Source organism: Lytechinus pictus, chromosome 4 (genome assembly GCF_037042905.1).
Source record: "Lytechinus pictus isolate F3 Inbred chromosome 4, Lp3.0, whole genome shotgun sequence".
Classification (NCBI taxonomy): Eukaryota; Metazoa; Echinodermata; class Echinoidea; order Temnopleuroida; family Toxopneustidae; genus Lytechinus; species Lytechinus pictus.
The window spans coordinates 5,848,215-5,868,318 of NC_087248.1; the positions used below are offsets into that span (position 1 = coordinate 5,848,215).

The window sequence follows — 20,104 nt, forward strand, 5'->3', positions numbered from 1 at the left end:
GTTGGACAAAACATCATGCTACCGAATGGCTACTGGACGAAATTGATTTAGGCCCAACTGGCTATTACACGAAATGGATATTGCAAAAGGTGTTTATTGGGCGAAGTGGCATTTAGACGAAGTGGCCCGACGAAATGATATTGGACCGAAAGGCATTAGACGTCATGGTAATCGGATGAAATGGCTTTGGACGTAGTGGATATAATCCAACTATAAGGGGGTATTAAACCATGTAAATCTTACACCAACTGGTGATTAGAAAAAATTTATGGTAATTCGAATGGATTCTGTAATTACAGATAATTTTGTATTTTGTAATGCAACGAGTACACACAGACAACTTAGCGAACAATCCCAGAAGTTACCAAAATTTGTCGAATGCCTCCACATTTTGGTAAATTTACCAATATGTGCCGTTTCATAGTTAGCCCCATTTTAGTTAATGGCACATTTTGGTATATCACCAAAATGTGCAATTTGCCAAAATGTGCCATAATAAAAACTTTGAAAGTTTATGAACCTATTTCATGCAACTTGGACATAAGACTAATTAAGTATTATTGAACATCATGAGCGAGTTCTAGGTCACATGATCAAGGTCAAATGCCATTTAGGGTCAATGAAAATATTATTTTATTATCACATGGAAGGTGATTATTGTGACTCAATAGTCGTTTTCAAAGTAAGCACGGATTGAATCGTGTAATGCAGGCGAAAGTGCCTGATGCGTTCCACTTGTTTGAAATGACATCGTAACCTCGAAAGTATAGGACCCATGTCATCAGATTTAGAAATAAGGGGTCATCGAGTAACGCTGAACATTCTCCCCGAGTTTCGGGTTACATGATCAAGGTCAAAAGTCGTAGGTCATTTTAGGGACAATGAACCTAGACCAAGTTTGGGAATAAAAATCATAGTCTTAACCAAGGCTATGTTTTGAATGTCATCATAGCTTATGAAGTATATGGAACTAGGTCATTAAACGTTATCCTGCCTTTAAAGTTTCAGGTCAAATGGCCAAAGTTAAAGGTCATTTACGGTCAATGACCATAAACCATGTTAGGGGAATCGAAATCGAAATCTTAATTAGCCAATCTTACGGTTGGGAATGTCATCATAACTCTGACAGTATAATGATTTAGTTCATGAAACTTGGACATAAGAGTATTCAAGAATCATTGTCATGGCGTGTTTTCCTTCAGCAAGATATTTATATACTCTGTGCTGCACTCGACCCAGTTGAGGTCAAATGGGTACCCTGTAGGAAGAAATTCCTCGAACGCTCGAGCGCCCGATCAAGGTAGCCGTGCTAAAGCCGGGGTAATAATAACATTATCATGTTAAGGAGGGCCCGCTGGAAGAACAGTTTTCAGAATTGAAGTGGCTTCCCTGGGTAAAATATGACGCTACTATTACTATTACTCACTGATCGTGTTGAATGAGTTTCAGGTCTCATGATTGCGGTTAGAAGACATTTAAGGGTCAATGAACTTGACTATGTTGGAGTAATCAACAATGTAATCAATGTAAAAGTTGAGGTTTTGAATGTCATCATGAATTTGAGAGTATATGAACCTAGTTCAAGAAACTTGGGTGTAAAAGTAATCAAGTATCACTGATCGTGTTTCATAAGTTTAAGGTCATATGATAAAAGTTAGAGGTCATTTATGATCAATGAACTTTGACCATTTTGGGGTATTGTTAAATGCCATCGTAACTTTTAAATTGCAAGGATACATTTCATGAATTATGGACATAGAGGTAATCAAATATCACTGATCGTCTTGCACGAGGGTTCAGTCACATGCTCAAGGTAATGTACATTCAGGGTCAATGATTCTGGTATTTTATCATCATTATTATTATTTAGAACTACGAATACTTAATACTGAAAATTGTGCGTGCTGTAGTTGTTATTCATATGGAATAATGCTCAAAATCATCTCTCTGTGGCGAAAAGCGTTTTATTTGTTATTTTTATTCAAATACTACTTCGCACTTCCTACTATTGTGATTGTTATACCATGAACATGTCACAATTACATTTTATTACCACTTCTATTGTATTACAAACGACATTAGTCAAGTGACTAGCTTATTTCCTTATCAGTCACTAAAATCTTTTCATTTTCAAAGTAACATATGGTGCATATTGAAAAATAATGCGTTCATTTATACTGTATAAGGAGTCTACATTTTCACCTCACTTGAACTAGACCGAGAATAATATATGTTTCTTACAGGATGGGCACAACGGACACTTCGTTGATCACACCACAACAGCACACGTCATCGTCAAATACCTCTGTGGTTTCCATTACTGAACAAACGACACAAGAAGATAATACAAACCAGTCAGAAAGACAGAAAGAGATGTTAAACAACACATCCGCATCTTTCACAACCTACTCTGCTGTATCAGACGATATGTGTACCCAACTAAAGGAAAGCAGGTTGCAAAAATTAGATATCACTAAGATCTTAGAAACCGATATAAATGAAGCTTCGAAAAATTGGGATACAGTATACCAAACACTCTTCGGTGAAACATCGTCAAGTGATGCTAATGGGCTTACACACGAACTCCCACTCAATCCTGACATAGACAAGGTGGATGATGAAGGATACACACCACTGTACAAGGCAGCTTTAGAGGGTAAACTCAATGAGGTTGAGGATCTGATGTCACAAGGATCAAACCTAGAGTCACCCAGCGAGGGTGGACTTCAGCCTCTTCATGTAGCAGCTAGAGAAGGGCATGCAGATATTGTGGATTGCCTCATCCTGCACGGATTGGATCCTAGTGTCGAATGTGAAATGGGTCAAACACCTCTTCATACCGCAGCAGTAAATGGGCACACCTGCATCATAGAAAGACTTATCGCAGAAGGGTCGGATGTTAACAAAGTTGATACAAAGGGTTGGACACCATTCGATGCTGCTATCCAATACGGTCATCTAGAAGCTGTCAAATATCTCTTAGAGAAAGGAGCCAAGCAGAACAGATATGACATGTATGATGGAATGACCCCACTCTATGCTGCAGCTCAATTCGGTCACCTAGATATTGTAAAATTCTTCATTTCTCATGGCGCTGATGTGAATGAAGTTGACGATAATGGGGTGATTCCTCTTCATGGTGCTGCTAGTGGAGGCCATCTAGATATCATGGAGTATCTCACTAAGTTAGGGTCAGATGTGAACAAAGCTAATCCAAAGGGTTGGACACCATTCAATGCTGCTATTCAAGGAGGTCATTTAGAAGCTGTCAAATATCTCACGGATAAAGGAGGCAAGCAGAACAGATATGATGGAATGACCCCACTCTATTTTGCAGCTCAATACGGCAATTTCGATATCGTCGAATACTTCATTTCATATGGAGCTGATGTGAATGAAGAAAATGAAAGTGGGAGGATTCCTCTTCACGGTGCTGCTATCAGTGGTAATATGAAGATCATGAAGTATTTCATTCAAGAAGGGTCAGATGTGAACAAAGCCGATCCAAAGGGATGGACACCATTCAATGCTGCTATTCAATACGGTCATCTAGAAGCTGTAAAATATCTCATAGAAAAGGGAACCAAGCAGAACAGGTATGATGAGATGACTTCACTCTATGCTGCAGCTGAATTCGGTCGTCTAGATATTGTGGAATACTTCATTTCTAAAGGCGCTGATGTGAATGATGACAATGATAATGGGAGGATTCCTCTTCACGGTGCTGCTATCAGTGGTAACATGAAAATCATGGAGTATCTCATTCAAGAAGGAGCAGATGTAAACAAGGGTGATCCAAAGGGTTGGACACCATTCAATGCTGCTATTCAATACGGTAAACTAGAAGATGTCAAATATCTCATAAATAACAGAGCCAATCAGAACAGGTATGGTGGAATGACCCCACTTTATGCTGCAGCTCAATTTGGTCATTTAGATACTGTGAAATTCTTCATTTCTAAAGGCGCTGATCTGAACGAAGCTGACGATAATGGGATGATTCCTCTTCATGGTGCTGCTAGTGGAGGCCATCTAGATATCATGGAGTATCTCACTGAGTTAGGGTCAGATGTGAACAAAGCTGATCCAAAGGGTTGGACACCATTCAATGCTGCCATTCAATACGGCCATCTAAAAGCTGTCAAATATCTCATAGAAAAAGGAGCCAAGCAGAACAGGTATGGTGGAACGACCCCTCTCTATTTTGCAGCTCAATGCAGTCATTTGGATATCGTGGAATACTTCATTTATAATGGCGCTGATGTGAATAATGAAAATGATAATGGGAAGGTCTCATTACATGGAGCTGCTTTCAACGGTGACATGAAGATCATGGAATATCTCATTGAACAAGGCTCTGATGTGGACAAGGCTGATCAAAAGGGTTGGACAGCATTCAATGCTGCTATTCAATACGGCCACCTAGAAGCTGTCAAATATCTCATCGATAAAGGAGCCAAGCAGAACAGATATGATGGAATGACCCCACTCTATGCTGCAGCTACATTTGGTCAATTAGATATCGTTAAATTCTTTATTTCCAATGGCGCTGATGTGAATGAAGTACATGATAATGGGAGAATTCCCCTACACGGGACTGCTATTAACGGTAATATGAAGATCATGGAATATCTCATTCAACAAGGGTCTGATGTGAACAAGGCTGATCTAGAGGGTTGGACACCAATCAATACTGCTATTCAATACGGTCATCTAGTAGCTGTAAAATATCTCTTGGATAAAGGAACCAAGCAAAACAGGTATTATGGAATGACCCCACTCTATGCTGCTGCTGAATTTGGTCATTTAGATATCATGAAATTCTTCATTTCTAATGGTGCTGATGTGAATGAAGAAAATGATAATGGGACGATCCCATTACATGCAGCTGCTATCAACGGTAACATGGATATCATGAAATATCTCATCCAACAAGGTTCAGATGTGGACAAGGCTTGCTGTAAGGGTTGGACACCAATCAATGCTGCCATTCAATATGGTCATCTAGAAGCTGTTAAATATCTCATCGATAAAGGAGCCAAGCAGAACAGGTGTAGTGGAATGACTCCACTCTATGCTGCAGCTCAATTCGGTCATTTCGATATCGTGAAATTCTTCATTTCTAATGGAGCTGATGTGAATGAAGAACATGATAATGGGAGTATTCCCCTACACGGGACTGCTATTAACGGTAATATGAAGATCATGGAATATCTCATTCAACAAGGGTCTGATGTGAACAAGGCTGATCTAGAGGGTTGGACACCTTTCAATGCTGCTATCCAATGCGGTCATCTAGATGCTGTCAATTATCTCATAGATAAAGGAGCCAAGGAGAACAGGTATGATGGAGCGACCCCTCTCTACATTGCAGCTCAATGCGGTCATTCAGATATCGTGAATTTCTTCATTTCCAATGGCGCTGATGTGAATGAAGAACATGAAAAGGGAATGATTCCTCTTCATGGTGCTACTAGCGGAGGCCATCTACATATCATAGAGTATATCACTGAGTTAGGGTCAGATGTGAACAAAGCTAATCCAAAGGGTTGGACACCATTCAATGCTGCTATCCAATACGGTCATCTAGAAGCTGTCAAATACCTCATAGATAAAGGTGCCAAGCAGAACAGGTATGATGGAATGACACCACTCTATACTGCAGCTCAATTCGGTCATTTAGATATCGTGGAATTCTTGATTTCTAATGGTGCTGATGTGAATGAAGAACATGATAATGGGAGTATTCCCCTACACGGGACTGCTATTAACGGTAATATGAAGATCATGGAATATCTCATTCAACAAGGGTCTGATGTGAACAAGGCTGATCTAGAGGGTTGGACACCATTCAATACTGCTATCCAATACGGTCATCTAGATGCTGTCAATTATCTCATAGATAAAGGAGCCAAGCAGAACAGGTATGATGGAGCGACCCCTCTCTACATTGCCGCTCAATTCAGTCATTTAGATATCGTGAAATTCTTCATTTCTAATGGTGCTGATGTGAATGAAGAAAATGATAATGGGAAGATTCCATTACATTCAGCTGCTATCAACGGTAACATGGATATCATGAAATATCTCATCCAACAAGGTTCAGATGTGAACAAGGCTTGCTGTAAGGGTTGGACACCAATCAATGCTGCCATTCAATATGGCCATCTAGAAGCTGTCAAATATCTCATGGATAATGGAGCCAAGCAAAACAGGTATGATGGAATGACCCCACTCTATGCTGCTGCTGAATTTGGTCATTTAGATATCGTGAAATTCTTCATTTCCAACGACGCTGATGTAAATGAAGAACATGAAAAGGGGATGATTCCTCTTCATGGTGCTGCTAGTGGAGGCCATCTAGATACCATGGAGTATCTCACTAAGTTAGGGTCAGATGTGAACAAAGCTAATCCAAAGGGTTGGACACCATTCAATGCTGCTATCCAATACGGTCATCTAGAAGCTGTCAAATATCTCACAGATGGAGGTGCCAAGCAGAACAGGTATGATGGAATGACACCACTCTATACTGCAGCTCAATTCGGTCATTTAGATATCGTGAATTTCTTCATTTTCAATGGTGCTGATGTGAATGAAGAAAATGATAATGGGAAGATTCCTCTTCATGGTGCTGCTAGTGGAGGCCATCTAGATATCATAGAGTATATCACTGAGTTAGGGTCAGATGTGAACAAAGCTAATCCAAAGGGTTGGACACCTTTCAATGCTGCTATCCAATGCGGTCATCTAGATGCTGTCAAATATCTCATAGATAAAGGAGCCAAGCAGAACAGGTATGATGGAGCGACCCCTCTCTACATTGCAGCTCAATGCGGTCATTCAGATATCGTGAATTTCTTCATTTCTAATGACGCTGATGTGAATGAAGAAAATGATAATGGGACGATCCTATTACATGCAGCTGCTATCAACGGTAACATGGATATCATGAAATATCTCATCCAACAAGGTTCAGATGTGAACAAGGCTTGCTGTAAGGGTTGGACACCAATCAATGCTGCCATTCAATATGGCCATCTAGAATCTGTTAAATATCTCATCGATAAAGGAGCCAAGCAGAACAGAGTTGATGGAATGACCCCACTATATGCTGCAGCACGATTTGGTCGTTTAGATATCGTGAAATACTTCATTTCTAATGGAGCTGATGTGAATGAAGAAAATGATAATGGGAGAATTCCCCTACACGGGACTGCTATTAACGGTAATATGAAGATTATGGAATATCTCATTCAACAAGGGTCTGATGTGAACATGGCTGATCTAGAGGGTTGGACACCATTCAATACTGCTATTCAATACGGTCATCTAGAAGCTGTCAAATATTTCATAGAAATAGGAGCAAAGCAGAACAGAGATGATGGAAGGACCCCTCTCTATGCTGCAGCTCGATTCGGTCATTTCGATATCGTAAAATACTTCATTTCAAATGGAGCTGATGTGAATAATGAAAATGATAATGGGAAGGTCTCATTACATGGAGCTGCTTTCAACGGTAATATGAAGATCATGGAATATCTCATTGAACAAGGCTCTGATGTGGACAAGGCTGATCAAAAGGGTTGGACCCCATTCAATGCTGCTATTCAATTTGGTCATCTAGAAGTTATCAAATATCTCATAGATAAAGGAGCCAAGCAGAACAGATATGAGGGAAGGACCCCTCTCTATGCTGCAGCTCGATTCGGTCATTTCGATATCGTGGAATACTTCATTTCAAATGGAGCTGATGTGAATAATGAAAATTATAATGGGAAGGTCTCATTACATGGAGCTGCTTTCAACGGTAACATGAAGATCATGGAATATCTCATTGAACAAGGCTCTGATGTGGACAAGGCTGATCAAAAGGGTTGGACAGCATTCAATGCTGCTATTCAATACGGCCACCTAGAAGCTGCCAAATATCTCATCGATAAAGGAGCCAAGCAGAACAGATATGATGGAATGACCCCACTCTATGCTGCAGCTACATTTGGTCAATTAGATATCGTTAAATTCTTTATTTCCAATGGCGCTGATGTGAATGAAGTACATGATAATGGGAGAATTCCCCTACACGGGACTGCTATTAACGGTAATATGAAGATCATGGAATATCTCATTCAACAAGGGTCTGATGTGAACAAGGCTGATCTAGAGGGTTGGACACCAATCAATACTGCTATTCAATACGGTCATCTAGTAGCTGTAAAATATCTCATGGATAAAGGAACCAAGCAAAACAGGTATTATGGAATGACCCCACTCTATGCTGCTGCTGAATTTGGTCATTTAGATATCATGAAATTCTTCATTTCTAATGGTGCTGATGTGAATGAAGAAAATGATAATGGGACGATCCCATTACATGCAGCTGCTATCAACCGTAACATGGATATCATGAAATATCTCATCCAACAAGGTTCAGATGTGGACAAGGCTTGCTGTAAGGGTTGGACACCAATCAATGCTGCCATTCAATATGGTCATCTAGAAGCTGTTAAATATCTCATCGATAAAGGAGCCAAGCAGAACAGGTGTAGTGGAATGACTCCACTCTATGCTGCAGCTCAATTCGGTCATTTCGATATCGTGAAATTCTTCATTTCTAATGGAGCTGATGTGAATGAAGAACATGATAATGGGAGTATTCCCCTACACGGGACTGCTATTAACGGTAATATGAAGATCATGGAATATCTCATTCAACAAGGGTCTGATGTGAACAAGGCTGATCTAGAGGGTTGGACACCTTTCAATGCTGCTATCCAATGCGGTCATCTAGATGCTGTCAATTATCTCATAGATAAAGGAGCCAAGGAGAACAGGTATGATGGAGCGACCCCTCTCTACATTGCAGCTCAATGCGGTCATTCAGATATCGTGAATTTCTTCATTTCCAATGGCGCTGATGTGAATGAAGAACATGAAAAGGGAATGATTCCTCTTCATGGTGCTACTAGCGGAGGCCATCTACATATCATAGAGTATATCACTGAGTTAGGGTCAGATGTGAACAAAGCTAATCCAAAGGGTTGGACACCATTCAATGCTGCTATCCAATACGGTCATCTAGAAGCTGTCAAATACCTCATAGATAAAGGTGCCAAGCAGAACAGGTATGATGGAATGACACCACTCTATACTGCAGCTCAATTCGGTCATTTAGATATCGTGGAATTCTTGATTTCTAATGGTGCTGATGTGAATGAAGAACATGATAATGGGAGTATTCCCCTACACGGGACTGCTATTAACGGTAATATGAAGATCATGGAATATCTCATTCAACAAGGGTCTGATGTGAACAAGGCTGATCTAGAGGGTTGGACACCATTCAATACTGCTATCCAATACGGTCATCTAGATGCTGTCAATTATCTCATAGATAAAGGAGCCAAGCAGAACAGGTATGATGGAGCGACCCCTCTCTACATTGCCGCTCAATTCAGTCATTTAGATATCGTGAAATTCTTCATTTCTAATGGTGCTGATGTGAATGAAGAAAATGATAATGGGAAGATTCCATTACATTCAGCTGCTATCAACGGTAACATGGATATCATGAAATATCTCATCCAACAAGGTTCAGATGTGAACAAGGCTTGCTGTAAGGGTTGGACACCAATCAATGCTGCCATTCAATATGGTCATCTAGAAGCTGTCAAATATCTCATGGATAATGGAGCCAAGCAAAACAGATATGATGGAATGACCCCACTCTATGCTGCTGCTGAATTTGGTCATTTAGATATCGTGAAATTCTTCATTTCCAACGACGCTGATGTAAATGAAGAACATGAAAAGGGGATGATTCCTCTTCATGGTGCTGCTAGTGGAGGCCATCTAGATACCATGGAGTATCTCACTAAGTTAGGGTCAGATGTGAACAAAGCTAATCCAAAGGGTTGGACACCATTCAATGCTGCTATCCAATACGGTCATCTAGAAGCTGTCAAATATCTCACAGATGGAGGTGCCAAGCAGAACAGGTATGATGGAATGACACCACTCTATACTGCAGCTCAATTCGGTCATTTAGATATCGTGAATTTCTTCATTTTCAATGGTGCTGATGTGAATGAAGAAAATGATAATGGGAAGATTCCTCTTCATGGTGCTGCTAGTGGAGGCCATCTAGATATCATAGAGTATATCACTGAGTTAGGGTCAGATGTGAACAAAGCTAATCCAAAGGGTTGGACACCTTTCAATGCTGCTATCCAATGCGGTCATCTAGATGCTGTCAAATATCTCATAGATAAAGGAGCCAAGCAGAACAGGTATGATGGAGCGACCCCTCTCTACATTGCAGCTCAATGCGGTCATTCAGATATCGTGAATTTCTTCATTTCTAATGGCGCTGATGTGAATGAAGAAAATGATAATGGGACGATCCTATTACATGCAGCTGCTATCAACGGTAACATGGATATCATGAAATATCTCATCCAACAAGGTTCAGATGTGAACAAGGCTTGCTGTAAGGGTTGGACACCAATCAATGCTGCCATTCAATATGGCCATCTAGAATCTGTTAAATATCTCATCGATAAAGGAGCCAAGCAGAACAGAGTTGATGGAATGACCCCACTATATGCTGCAGCACGATTTGGTCGTTTAGATATCGTGAAATACTTCATTTCTAATGGAGCTGATGTGAATGAAGAAAATGATAATGGGAGAATTCCCCTACACGGGACTGCTATTAACGGTAATATGAAGATTATGGAATATCTCATTCAACAAGGGTCTGATGTGAACATGGCTGATCTAGAGGGTTGGACACCATTCAATACTGCTATTCAATACGGTCATCTAGAAGCTGTCAAATATCTCATAGAAATAGGAGCAAAGCAGAACAGAGATGATGGAAGGACCCCTCTCTATGCTGCAGCTCGATTCGGTCATTTCGATATCGTAAAATACTTCATTTCAAATGGAGCTGATGTGAATAATGAAAATGATAATGGGAAGGTCTCATTACATGGAGCTGCTTTCAACGGTAATATGAAGATCATGGAATATCTCATTGAACAAGGCTCTGATGTGGACAAGGCTGATCAAAAGGGTTGGACCCCATTCAATGCTGCTATTCAATTTGGTCATCTAGAAGTTATCAAATATCTCATAGATAAAGGAGCCAAGCAGAACAGATATGAGGGAAGGACCCCTCTCTATGCTGCAGCTCGATTCGGTCATTTCGATATCGTGGAATACTTCATTTCAAATGGAGCTGATGTGAATAATGAAAATTATAATGGGAAGGTCTCATTACATGGAGCTGCTTTCAACGGTAACATGAAGATCATGGAATATCTCATTGAACAAGGCTCTGATGTGGACAAGGCTGATCAAAAGGGTTGGACACCATTCAATGTTGCTATTCAATTTGGTCATCTAGAAGTTATCAAATATCTCATAGATAAAGGAGCCAAGCAGAACAGATATGAGGGAATGACTCCACTCTACATTGCAGCACAAGTCGGTCATTTAGATATCGTAGATTACTTTGTTTCCAATGGCGTTGATGTGAACGAAGAAAATGATGATGGGAGGATTCCTCTTCATGGAGCAACTTTTAAAGGTAACATCAATATCATGAGATACCTCGTCAAAAGAGGGTCTGAAGTGAACAAGGCCGACTCGAAAGGGGGAAAACCGTTCAATGCTGCAAATCAAAGAGGCCATCTAGAAGCTGTTAAATATCTCCTAGATAAAGGAGCCGACCAGAACAGGTTTCGAGGAAAAACCCCTCTCCACGCTGCAGCTCAATTTGGTCACTTGGACATCGTGAAATTCTTCATTTCCAATGGCGCTGATGTGAATGAAGAAAATGATAATGGGATTATTCCTCTTCATGGAGCTGCTGTTAGCGGTAATATGAAGATCATGGAATATCTCACTGAAGAAGGGTCTGAAGTGAACAAAGGTGATCCAAAGGGTTGGACAGCATTCAATGCTGCCATTCAATACGGTCATCCAGAAGCTGTCAAATATCTCATAGATAAAGGAGCCAAGCAGAACAGGTGTGGTGGAATGACTCCACTCTATGCTGCAGCTCAATTCGGTCATTTAGATATCGTGAAATTCTTCATTTCTAATGGAGCTGATGTGAATGAAGAAAATGATAATGGGAAGATTCCATTACATTCAGCAGCTATCAACGGTAACATGGATATCATGAAATATCTCATTCAACAAGGCTCAGATGTTATCAAGTCTAATCTGAAAGGCTGGACATCATTCAATGCTGCTCTTCAAGGAGGTCATCTAGAAGCTGTCAAATATCTCATAGAAATAGGAGCCAAGCAGAACAGATATGAAGGAATGACCCCTCTCTATGCTGCAGCTCAATTCAGTCATTCAGATATCGTGAAATTCTTCATTTCTAATGGCGCTGATGTAAATGAAGTAAACGATAATGGAATCATTCCTCTTCATGGAGCTGCTGTAAGTGGTAATATGAAGATCATGAAATATCTCATTCAACAAGGATCAGACATTAACAAAGGTGATACAAAGGGTTGGACAGCATTCAATGCTGCTATTCAGTACGGTCATCTAGAAGCTGTCAAATATCTCTTAGATAAAGGAGCCAAGCAGAACGGATATGATGGAATGACCCCACTCTATATTGCGACACAAGCCGGTCATTTAGATATAGTCCAATACTTGATATCCAACGGTTCTGACGTCAATGGGGTAGATGACGAAGGGACGATTGCTATACACGCTGCTGTCCGTAAGGGTAACATTGAAATCGCTGAGTACCTCATTCAGCGCGGCTCTGATGTAAACAAGGCAGGCAACAATGGGTTGACACCACTGAATGCAGCGATCATTGAAGGCCATTTGGAAGTTGTCAAATTTCTCATGGCAAAAAGAGCCCATTGCTTAAGTTACAAAGGAATGACCCCACTTTACATCGCTACTCAATACGGCCATATTGACGTAGTGAAATTCCTCGTATCCAAAGGATCTAATGTGAACGAAGGGACTGAGAGTAAGAAATCTCCGCTTCATGCAGCATGTTACAATGGCAACATCGATGTGGTAGAATACTTACTTTTCAACAATGCTGATGTCAATCATCAAGATCAAGATGGATGGACGCCACTTCAAGCCGCTCAACAAGAAGGCCACCTACAAATAATCAAGTTTCTTTCAGTGCGTGGTGCAAACATGAAGGATATTGATGGTATAACCTCGATACAGGCGTCACCAAACATAGATCATTCTACCCGAATAAAAGGAATTTCGAGTACTGATGATGTCTGTGCTGAGATTGCGACAGGAGATCCACAACATAAAGACCATCAAACTGCAATGACATTAGAATTCGTGACGGCATCTGTGACGGACCCCGAGACTCATTCATGTGCAACACATACAGAACAATCCAAACTACACGTGCACAATATGTATGATGGCAATGCATTCATCCACGCTGGCATAGAAGAGGAAAGATGTGCTGAACTCCCTGTGAGGGCTCCCTCCGCTGGGGCTCATACAGTTGAGGATGGTGCCAGTGAGAAGGATAATCTCTTCTCAGGTGCCAAGTCGAAATCTCCTGACGAATATGAACATGGTTTATCCCAGGATGGCATTGATACAGTGCAACACTTCAGGGCTAGGAAACAATACAACCGAGTCAATGATACAAGCCATCCTGACTCGCATTATCTAGATGAATGGGCATCAATTCAAGCAGTTAGACAAGAAGGCCACCTAAAAGTAATTGAGTATCCTTCAGTGTGTGATGCACACGGGAAAGATAAGGGTGGTATAACTTCGACACAGGCGTCGCCAAACATGAATCGTTCTTCTCGAATAGAAGGAATATCGAGTACTGATTTTGTCTGTACTCAAATTGCGACAGGAGATCCACAACATAAAGACCATCAAACTGCAATCACATTAGAAATCGTGACGGCAACTGTGACGGACCCCGAAACTCATTCAGGTTCAACACATACAGAACAATCCAAGCTACACGTGCACAATATGAATGATGGCAATGCTGGCATAGAGGAGGAAAGATATGATGAACTCCATGTGAGGGCTCTCTCCACTGGGGCTCATGAAGCTAAGGTTGACGCCAATCAGAAGCCTAATCCTTTCTCTGGTGCCCAGTCGAAATCTCCTGACAAATCTGAACATGGTTCATCCCAGGATGACATTGTCAAAGTACAGAACTGCATGACAAAGACAAAATATAACCAAACCGATGATACAAGCCGTCTCGTCTTCTTTGGACCTCATAAATGGCAATACAACGGCTTTCGTACACCATTCCTACAAACCCAACGCACTCAGAGCAATTCTATGACCAGTAGTCAGGTTTCAGAAGACACAGAGTCGAGATTGCATCTCTTAGCTAAAGAGATCGGACAAACCAGAGTGAGTTGTTATCGTAATCGTTATTCTCATTTAGAATCTGTATGTAAGTAGTAACCACAAAACCAACAATGAGCCGCCCAAATTGAGTTTGAAGTTGTTATTGAGCTTGAAAAGGCCCATCTGTAGCATTAAATGGTCATTTAACTTCTCGAAATTAACCAACACACAACTACGAGTACTTGATAGGATGTATAATTCATTCAGTTAGAGCTTTAAAACTAAGGAGAAAACAAGGTTCAAACGTTTGAGGCGCACAGTGTGCAATATTGGTGAACCTTCCAGACAATTTTGACAGTATGTTGACGAACATTAATATTCTTCAGATAAGTTGTTTTTCACATTTTTACTCTTCGAAGATCAATTTAAATTTTGTTAATTTACAGGGAACCTTCCGAGGTGCCTCAATGTTGGTTTGGGGTGGCAGGTCATATTCGTTGAGAGTATTCATGTACGCTTGGTCATCATCTTGAAACTTGTAATCACGATTTATCTCTGTTATCAAATCATAGCCTAGTAGTACACATGAATTTATATTTAAAACGTAACTCTGTAAAGAAAGAATAATACAATAACATTTCTATTAACCAGAAACTATCGTTAAGTAGTGTTGGAAATAAGTGAATCAATAATGAAAAATAATATTTTAAAAGTAATAAAATCTTTGTATTGGATATGTATCCCAAGTTCCGTCGTCCAGGTGGAATGGTTTAAACATCTCTTCTTCATGATCATCCTGTATCATTTACTTTTGTTTCTCAGAAACCTCCGAATCTCATCAATAAAAGAAATGATTGTGTCAGTCACGGAGCTTCGTCGGAGTTAAACAGGTAATATGTTTTTTGTTTCTTTTTTGGTAGTAAATGCATTTATAATAAAATCGACCAAAATTATGTGAGCTGTTTAAACTTTTATAACCTCTAACTAAGCATTGGAAATGTAAACTGTTCCGATCAGAACTGGCTCCCATATATTTATGGAATATTATTTTTAAGTAAGTTTTTTATACATATTTTGCCAGGGTTTTACTACGACGTAATATTTTATTGCATATAAAAAACTTTGCTCAAAACCCTCAAACGTACATTTAATTATCCAAACTTCTATTCGTTTTATACTTCTGCTAATTAACTTGTTTTTGGACTTTTTACTAACTGAAATATTTTCTCGTACTTATATATTTCTAACCCAGAACCCTAAGATCAGAACCTTTTCAAATTGGTCATCAAGTCATCTACGACAAACAACACCTCTCCCACATAGGTGCAACTTCTGGCAACACTGGATGGAAAACCTTGGTAAGATATCAACTTCTTACTGGGACGATTTGATAAAATATGTATGTCTTTATATAAAACGATACTGTGGTGATGTTACAGTCATCAATGTCCTTCTCATCAGAACAAGTGAATGGATAAGAACAAAAATCCTGAAACGTGAAATTGATGAAAAAGTGAAAATATTTTACTATGAATATTGTTTGCTATTAACTGGTACAGTGGAAATCAATATTCATGATTCTCTAGCACTTTGATATGAATATTTCTTTTTTTCTCTCTATGACATTGGTTGAGATTTTTTTTATTTCAATCAGTCACACAATTATTGATAATTTCAGGTTGTCGATCTACATATCTTATTTTAATCCGCCGTTCAATCACCTCTAATGTCCATGTGCAATAATTTCTTTTCTAACAGCGAAAATAAATAAACATACTATTTCTATTTCATTACCTTCTTTTTCTTCAGTCTGAACACCAAAAGGCATCGACAGATCGGCCCCCTACAATTCTGTTATTCTTACAAACCTTCCTGCAGATGATTTTAGCTTTAGCCATCCTTCTTGCAGGATGTCCAGTTCACGTAGGAGCGGATGGTATAACCGAAGAGGTAACCCTGCTTGCAGGTAGTCGTGGTGTTGTCCCATTCTATTTCCCGATGTCCGGTAATGATACTTTTTCGGGTCTTCCATATTACCTACTTCAGTTTGAATCACAGCTTCGGCCATTCTGCGTTAATGGGAAAATTGATATAGGGGGCTTTAAAAGCCCGACCCAATCACAAAGATTCAAAACCAAAATAACAGATTTAGACACATCTCCCTCCGTCAACCTTATTATAGATAACGTTGAGACAATCGATCAGGATAGCTACCTATTCACGACAATCCTCCATCATAGTCAAGAATACGTACAGTATGAAACTGTGAAGAAGAATTGTTTTGTTCAAATACCACATGGGCCTGCAAAATGCTTCATCACTACAAGTGAAAATCATGAATTCACATATGAAGTGCACTGTCGGGCTTCTTCTGGTAGTACGGCGACGACAATAGCATGTTACCACAATGGTCAGAAGTTGCACTCCGGGAACGGTATTGAGGATGATGGTCAAGTTACCAGAGGAATATTTTTCATTCCATTTAATAATCGCTTCGCTTGCTGTTCACATGAAGTTACGTCATTTATTAGTGCTGCAACATGCAATGACTTTGAGTGGCCACCTCGCAAGCCTAGGGCAGACAGTACAACGGGTATTACCAGCATTGCACCTAACTCTGTAAACAGCACAAGCGACATGCCTGTTAGTATTTCAACCAACCCCACGACCCATATTAAATATTGCGCAGATTCTGGAGCTGGTAGAAAATTCATTCACATTTTTCTGTGGTATATGCCATGCCTGTTTATAGGTGTCCTAAATTTTGTAAAATAAAGTAAGAATCTTCTTTAATTTAGAGGAAACATATGATAATGTAAAGGCTAGACAATGAAAAAAAATGTATTTTTTTTAATTGTTCTTGAATTGTATCTTTGTTGCAGAAATAAATTTCTTCCTCATGATTATACTGCCAATTAAAACTTCGAAATACATTATAGATGGATATTAGCTGAAACATATTGAAGGAGATTGCATTCTCGATATTTAGAATTAAACAAGTAATACCATACCAGTGATATGAATGTTTTGGTGATCGCCTTGGTCTTCATCAATCGATAGGTTTTGGACATACAAAAGACAAAAATGATTATTACAAAAAAATAAAAAGAGTGGAACTCAGAATCAACTATTCGAATATTCCATGTGATCATGAAAAAAAATATTTAGGAGTATTATATTGATGATAAAATTTCGTGGCATGAACAGATTGGAGTCGTCATGGTCGTTGGCAATCTAAAGGTGTGGGTACCATAATTTATATTAAAACATCCGCAATTTGGCTAGGCTTTATTTTTTAGCATATCAATTACTGCAATATCATTTGATCCAATTCCTCCGGTTATTATATCAATTGGTTTTACAACAGCAGCAAAAAAGCCTTATAAAGTCCATACCCTGCAACTTTTTCACTACATTTACTTACTTAATTCTCAGATATAGATATTGCAGTATCTATCTTCCTTTTTTTCCAAATCACTTATTCCAAATTCCATAATGTCTAGATTTTGTCTTCATTTTTTTATTCTTTGACACAACGCCAACAGTTTGGTTATTATTTGCTACATGTGTGAACCTCAGTCTCCTACAACTCATATCTTTATTCCAAAACTTTTTTCCAAAATCATGTACAAAAATGTAAAAATGTCTATACGATTGTGATTTTTTGCATGGCCAGCCCCCCCCCCCCCCACTTTTGACTCAGCCCCTTCCCCACACTTTGAAAACCGTTCCGCGGCCCCTGTATTGTGACGCATTATCATAGGTTTTCTTTGGTATTATACTCTGCAACTTGTTAGGTCATATTAAAATTTTAAAATGTTGGTGGCTCCCCTGATTATACATGTAGGCCCCTCCCCCATTTGGAAACTCTGGATCCACCACTGATTTGTCCATAAATTAAACTGATCATGAGAAATTGTTAGGAAAATAATACATTTATGCAGTATAAAGAGTATTCATTCCTTAGTTTTCGAATGTGCTCGCTCAACCATGAAAATGTTAAGTTCGGTAAGTGTGTGGTGATAGAAATGATGGATGATAAAAACAACATTTGAAACCGAATTTGCCCCCAATATTCACCTTATTATCCTTTAAAATGAGTCTGTGACATTGAAATTACCCATTTTCTCACTTTGATACGTGCTCACTCATCCGTAAATAAACAAATCGATTTCATTTTTGCACAAAATTCTACCCATAGGTTGATAAACATTACTGCCAAATGACATTGCTGAAGACAGCCTTGAAAAAAGTTCCACCATATTGAATAAGGGTTTACTTATTCTTAAACATATGCACCCATAATGTACACAAGTCTATGGGAGAGGAAGTCAAAATTTTAACAAATATGAAATAAGGGGTTTGTTTCATGGACGGTTTTTGTTACTTCTGCCAACAATTATTTCATGAAACTTCGCACATTGCTTCAGAGTAACACAATCCAAAAGGCGCGCACACCAAAATAACAATTCGATACGGCACAGAGTGGGCCAAGGCCTTGAAATTTTTTTCTCATTTGCATAATTTTTTAATATTGTGTGCTCACTGATGCATTAAACATCGGGATTTTCTTAGAAATCAAATCAAATGAACCATGCAAGGATGTTTGTGACAGATATCCATAGTTACAAATTGCATTTTTTTCAAATAACGTAAAAACGAGCTAATCACATTACACATGTTCATTCAAGCGTGAATGTTTAATTAAACGCCTTTGAATCATTGAAGCATGTTAATTGGTCATGAACATAACGAAAAAGTTGATAAAAAATTAGTTTCAGTTACCAAAATAAAACAATACTTGCCTATGATATTTGAAAATCGTATTTTTGTTTCCAATAAATGTTCATTGAACCGTGAAACGATGAATATTGTTGAAGATACTCTTCCCCAAAATAACTGTCATCATATTCTATCATTTTTATTAATGAAAATGTGTAAAAAAATCCAATTATAGCAAATTTGGACTTGTGTTTATTCAACCGTGAAATTTAGCCAAAAAATTGTATCGTCTTTTAGAAAGTACCTTTTACAAGCCTTCTGACTATTTTTCATGATGAGAATGTGGAATCGGTTCCAATAAAATGGAATCAAAGTCATGATGTTTGGCTTGTGACTTTTGAAAAGTGGCATTTTTGCCTTCTGACGGTGCTCACTGAACCATGACGTAAAATACGTCCATAACATTTACTCAGAGGGTAGTTTATAAAATTACCTACGCGCTCATGTAAAAATATATCAAAAACTCGCATTGGTTCGGAAATTATTGATGTTTGTTCAAGGGGGGACTTACTTTTTTTGTTGTGTATATATACATATATATATATATATATATATATATATATATATATATATATATATATATATATATATAATAATCACAAAAGGTTTAGTAAATGCCGTAAAAATAAAATCATAGATTTTAAAAGGAGCATAGCTCTCAAAAATGAAAGGTAAAGTCACACTCTTCGTCAGTGCCCATGATGTGACAAAAAAAAGAGAATTCAAAATCCGTTTCTGAAACAGTCGTGAAAAACACGTCTGTTCATGAGCATACGGATTGTGAAACTCACCTTTTTTGAGAGCTATGCTCCTTTTAAAATCTATGATTTTATTTTTACGGCATTTACTAAACCTTTTGTGATTATTATATATATATATATATATATATATATATATATATATATTGTAAAGAAATGGATGAAGAGAACAATGGTAGGCGTAGCTTAAATCAAGGTTCCCCAGAGCTATCTACCCT

The 20,104-nt window shown here is 38.8% G+C and overlaps 2 protein-coding genes across 2 annotated transcripts; both read left to right on the forward strand.

The window, feature by feature from the left end:
* Positions 1-2,244: 2,244 nt before the first annotated feature.
* LOC135153957 (uncharacterized) lies at positions 2,245-10,586 on the forward strand. The gene is made up of 2 exons (XM_064098922.1): positions 2,245-10,289; positions 10,565-10,586. Exons 1-2 carry the CDS (start codon positions 2,245-2,247, stop codon positions 10,584-10,586), a joined length of 8,067 nt encoding a protein of 2,688 aa, XP_063954992.1.
* Positions 10,587-10,662: 76 nt separating this feature from the next.
* Positions 10,663-17,976, forward strand: LOC129259644 (uncharacterized). The gene is made up of 4 exons (XM_064098884.1): positions 10,663-14,409; positions 15,169-15,236; positions 15,599-15,704; positions 16,156-17,976. The coding sequence occupies exons 1-4, from the start codon at positions 10,726-10,728 to the stop codon at positions 17,119-17,121; spliced, it is 4,824 nt and encodes a 1,607-aa protein (XP_063954954.1). The 5' UTR covers positions 10,663-10,725; the 3' UTR covers positions 17,122-17,976.
* The last annotated feature ends 2,128 nt before the right edge of the window (positions 17,977-20,104 follow it).

Bases quoted from the DNA above. Each gene is read 5' to 3' on its own strand.
- LOC135153957 (XM_064098922.1), top strand. From the start codon at position 2,245: ATGGGCACAACGGACACTTCGTTGATCACACCACAACAGCACACGTCA. The intron at 10,290-10,564 runs GTATGATGGAGC...TCATCGATAAAG, and splicing joins AAAGGAGCCAAGCAGAACAG to GAGCCAAGCAGAACAGAGTT.
- LOC129259644 (XM_064098884.1), top strand. From the start codon at position 10,726: ATGAAGATTATGGAATATCTCATTCAACAAGGGTCTGATGTGAACATG. The intron at 14,410-15,168 runs GTGAGTTGTTAT...TTTGTTTCTCAG, and splicing joins AAGAGATCGGACAAACCAGA to AAACCTCCGAATCTCATCAA. The intron at 15,237-15,598 runs GTAATATGTTTT...TTTCTAACCCAG, and splicing joins GCTTCGTCGGAGTTAAACAG to AACCCTAAGATCAGAACCTT.